General features: G+C 44.3%; 1 protein-coding gene across 2 annotated transcripts in view; it reads left to right on the forward strand.

The window, feature by feature from the left end:
* Ttc26 (tetratricopeptide repeat domain 26) overlaps positions 1-4267 on the forward strand; it is a 35364-nt gene that overhangs the window by 8699 nt on the left and 22398 nt on the right. For both annotated transcript variants that reach the window (XM_026788595.1, XM_026788596.1), the window contains exons 4-6: positions 292-394; positions 2135-2190; positions 3828-3881. In XM_026788595.1, coding sequence (XP_026644396.1) covers positions 292-394; positions 2135-2190; positions 3828-3881 — 213 coding nt within the window. The remainder of the gene's footprint in view (positions 1-291; positions 395-2134; positions 2191-3827; positions 3882-4267) is intronic.

The raw sequence follows: 4267 nt of genomic DNA on the forward strand, positions 1-4267 counted from the left end.
GGTGACCGTGTGCGCCTGTGCTGCTACAGTACACTGTCTCTATGGTGTGCTGGTACAGTACACTGTCTCTATGGTGACCCTGTGCAACTGTGCTGGTACAGTACACTGTCTCTATGGTGACCCTGTGCAACTGTGCTGCCACAGTACACTGTCTCTATGGTGACCGTGTGCAACTGTGCTGCCGCAGTACACTGTCTCTGTGATGACCGTGTGCAACTGTGCTGCCACACTACAATGTCTCTACGGTGGCTGTGTGCACCTGTGCTGCTACAGAACACTCTCTCTATGCAGGTTGTTTTCCGAGGAGGCGAGGGGGCTTTGCAGGTTTTACCTCCCCTGGTTGACGTCATTCCTGAAGCTAGGCTAAACCTAGTGATTTACTACCTTCGCCAAGGTAAGGAAAACTTGTCGTGTTCTGACTTAGGAAGAAAAATATTTTTGAATATTAAATCTGATTGAATCAGTTGTATACATTCTACACACACTTCCAAATACATATTTGCAACAGTGTCGTGAACAGATTTCATGGCACTCATGAGTTGTGCCTCTTCTCCTGTCACTGCCTCTTCTTCCTCACCCTGCTCTTCTCTTTACTCTTCTGTCCTCTATCAAGTTCCTGTTGGGTCTTCAATGTTTTTCTCCCTCTAATTTTAATTTTTCTTGTTTGCGTTTTATGAAAATGTACATTCACATTTTCTTGTGTTTTTTGTTTGCTTTAAAACTCTCAGCTTTTGGGGGCTGGAGAGATGGCTCAGTGGTTAAGAACACTGACTGCTCTTCCAGAGGACGCGGGTTCAATTCCCAGCACCCATGTGGCAGCTCACAACTGTCTACGATCCAGTTGCAGGGGATCTGACACCTTCATACCAATGCACATAAAAATAATGTTAAATATACCATAAAAATATTTTTTTTAAAAAGTTAAAAAAAAAACCCTCAGCTTTTATATTTCCTCACGGTGGCTGCATCTCTTCTCTGGAGTGCAGGAATCCAGTGAAAGGTGCCTGGTTCCTGGAGCAGCTCTTCCAGAGCTTAGCAGAGAAGGGTGCTTGGCCACGGGCCTTAAACCAGCAGTGCGGCCTTTTCAGTTCATGGTAGAGGCAAACCAGGCAACTTATGCCTCCTTACTGAGAAAAACGTGTATTTTGTGGGAACATGTATTGCAAACAGTCCCCTCTATATGACAGAAAAGCAAAAAGAAATTTGGTTATAGATATGAATTAATGAAAAAGTGAATATATTTTACAAATTATTTTGTGAAAAATTTCTAGTATAAACAAAAACAAATTATAGAACCTCCAAAGCCTACAGATTACATATTTTTTATGCTGGGGCGGTGGCACATGACTTTGATCCCTCCACTTTGAAGGCAGAAGCATGTGGCTCTCTGAGAACGCAAAGCCAGCCTGTTCTGCACAGTGAGTTCCAGGACAGCCATTGCTATTTTACTCTTGTCTATGGAATATATACTTTTTTTAGAAAAAAAGGAAGGGGACTTTTTATTTTTGTTTTTGAAGCTAGGATTCCTCTGTGTAACAGCTCTGGCTATCTTAGAACTATGTAGACCAGGCTGGCCTTGAACACACAGATCTGCCTGCCTCTGTCTCCTGAGTACTGGAATTAGAAGTGTGTGCCACCATGCCTGGCCCAGTCTAGAGTCTTAATTTGAGCATTTTTTATGTGTCTTGTGGTTCAGTGTGAGTTTTCTAAAGATGATTGTTTTCTTGGGTCAGGGCACAGCTCAGTCCATAAAGTGCTTCCTTTGAAAGCCAGGAGGACCTGGGTTCCGGCTCCAGGCTGGGTTGTCCTCGGGCCTTCACACAGATTCGCACGTGCACATGCAGATACACACATGTATTTTTGAGAAGAAAAATATCTGTTTTCTTTAGGATAACTACACAGCCTTCAACTTGATAGAGAATTAAAGGTCAGGTAAAACATCCCATTTTTTGTGTGTGTGTTTGTGTGCACACACACGTGTGTGGTCTTGCACAGGCTGTAAAAGCACTCTATCCCTAAGCTGTCCCTTACTTTGTATGACTGAATGCTGCAGACTCCAGTTCTCTAGGAACGGCTGCAGCAAGCTCATATAGCACAAGCTCATCTCATGACTGACTGACTCTTTACATTGCAGACGACGTACAGGAAGCTTATAGCTTAATCAAGGACCTGGAGCCTACGACGCCTCAGGTAAGTGGAGGTGCCATGCACTTCTGTTAGCCATGGGCTGCAGGAGCAGCACTGCAGGCCATAGCCGGAGGGTGGAGCAGAGAAGAGTCCCGCTGTAGTGTCCAGGAAGACTATCAATGGCATGAGGACTCCAGGATGAGAGTGATTGTTCTGGGCTCAAGTCCCTTAATATCTATGTTATTCCTAAAAAGGTCTAAAGTTTGAAAATATTAAAATCTGTTTTAAAAAATTTACATCTATAGTACTAATGGAATAAACAACTCCCAACTTGTCTCTAATATTGGTGTCTGCAGCTTGTCTCTTCCCTCAGTAAGCTGCTCACTCCCTGCAGTCAGGAACTGTGTCTCTACCACATCTCCAGCACTGTGTGCTAAGTACATAGTAAGCATCCCTTCACTGCGTACAAGACTGCATGAGGCCAGCCAGATGGCTCAGTGGGTAAAAGCTCCTGCCGTCAAGCCTGACGACCTGAGTTCAGTCCCTGGAATCCACATGGGAGAAGGAAAGTGACAAATCCCGCACTTGTCCTCTGGCCTCCACACGCATGCTATAGCATGTACATGCACACACCCACATAAACACACGTGCACAGCAACACTGTCCTCTGCCCTCCACACGCATGCTATAGCGTGTACATGCACACACACCCATAAACACACGTGCACAACACACACTTGTCCTCTGCCCTCCACATGCATGCTATAGCGTGTACATGCACACACATCCATGAACACATGTGCACAACACACATTTGTCCTCTGCCCTCCACATGCATGCTATAGTGTGTACATGCACACACACACATGAACACACATGCACAACACACACTTGTCCTCTGCCCTCCACACGCATGCTATAGCGTGTACATGCACACACACCCATAAACACACGTGCACAACACACACTGAATAAATGTTAAAAAGAAGAAGAAAAAAAGACAGGAAAACAATCTGAATATAAAACACTTCCCAACTGGATAGAACCTAAACAAGTCTTTTTCTCAAGGGCACTAAAGGCTACCTAGAATGAGCCCTCTTAATGAGTTAATGATATTTCTAAGGAAAGCATTATTAAAATTTTGAGCCAAGACTGAAAAAAATAGGGTACAGATGAGGCCACAGGCCACCGAAAGAGAAAGTATCAGATGTTCAGGGAAAGGGCCAAAGCGTACTTATTGTGACACTGGAGAGAGGGAATGACATATGGGTAGTAGTCATTTTCCCACAAGCAGTGTCTCCGCTGTTCTTTGAGACAAGGTCTCTCACTGGCAGAGGCTCACCGACTAGGTGAGCCTGGCTTGCCTATTAAGCCCCAGGAATCTGCCTGTTTTCATCTCTCCAGGACTGGGATTACAATTTCTGTGGGGTCTGGGGATTGAACTGGGGTCCTCATGCTACATGGTAAGTCCTTTGCTGTCTGAGCCATTTCCCATGTGTTTCTACTTAGGACTGAGCTTTTACGATGATAAACTCTACTCTATGAGCACTTGCCTGCTAGAAGTCAAACCAAACTCTGCTTCCTTCCATAAGCCAGGGGTAGAGCAGGGACAGGGATTTCATAGCAGGTAGAGTAGAGTTGGTCAAGGGGCCACCAGGAAATCCCACACAATTGATTTATGGCGTGATTGTGTTTTCCAGGAGTACATTCTCAAGGGAGTTGTTAATGCAGCCCTTGGCCAGGAAATGGGTTCGGTGAGTATGAAATCATTAGCAATCCATACTTTGCCAAGTTCTGGTTATGTAAAAACTGGGATGGATGTGCAACCAATGGCAAGCTTACAATCACTGGGTTCTTCTGCAGGTCCTTGTACTTTATTGTTGGGGGTAGGGTGCTAGGAAGCAAACCCTGTGCTAGGTATATACTTGCTTTGAGACATATCCTTGGTCCTTCAGTTCCTTATAATTCTTTAAACCCTCAAGTCCAGGATCCCTGCAAAAACAGTTCTATTATATAGAGATTTTTTAGCTTTAGTCCATAAAACTTGCTATTTTGTTTCAAAGAGCCCCAATGTAATATGGTCATCTCTTTACTGATGAACACAGAAAATGGATTTGGTACTTAGAAAATGGGAAAAATT

This window comes from Microtus ochrogaster, unplaced genomic scaffold (assembly GCF_000317375.1).
Source record: "Microtus ochrogaster isolate Prairie Vole_2 unplaced genomic scaffold, MicOch1.0 UNK4, whole genome shotgun sequence".
Lineage (NCBI taxonomy): Eukaryota > Metazoa > Chordata > Mammalia > Rodentia > Cricetidae > Microtus > Microtus ochrogaster.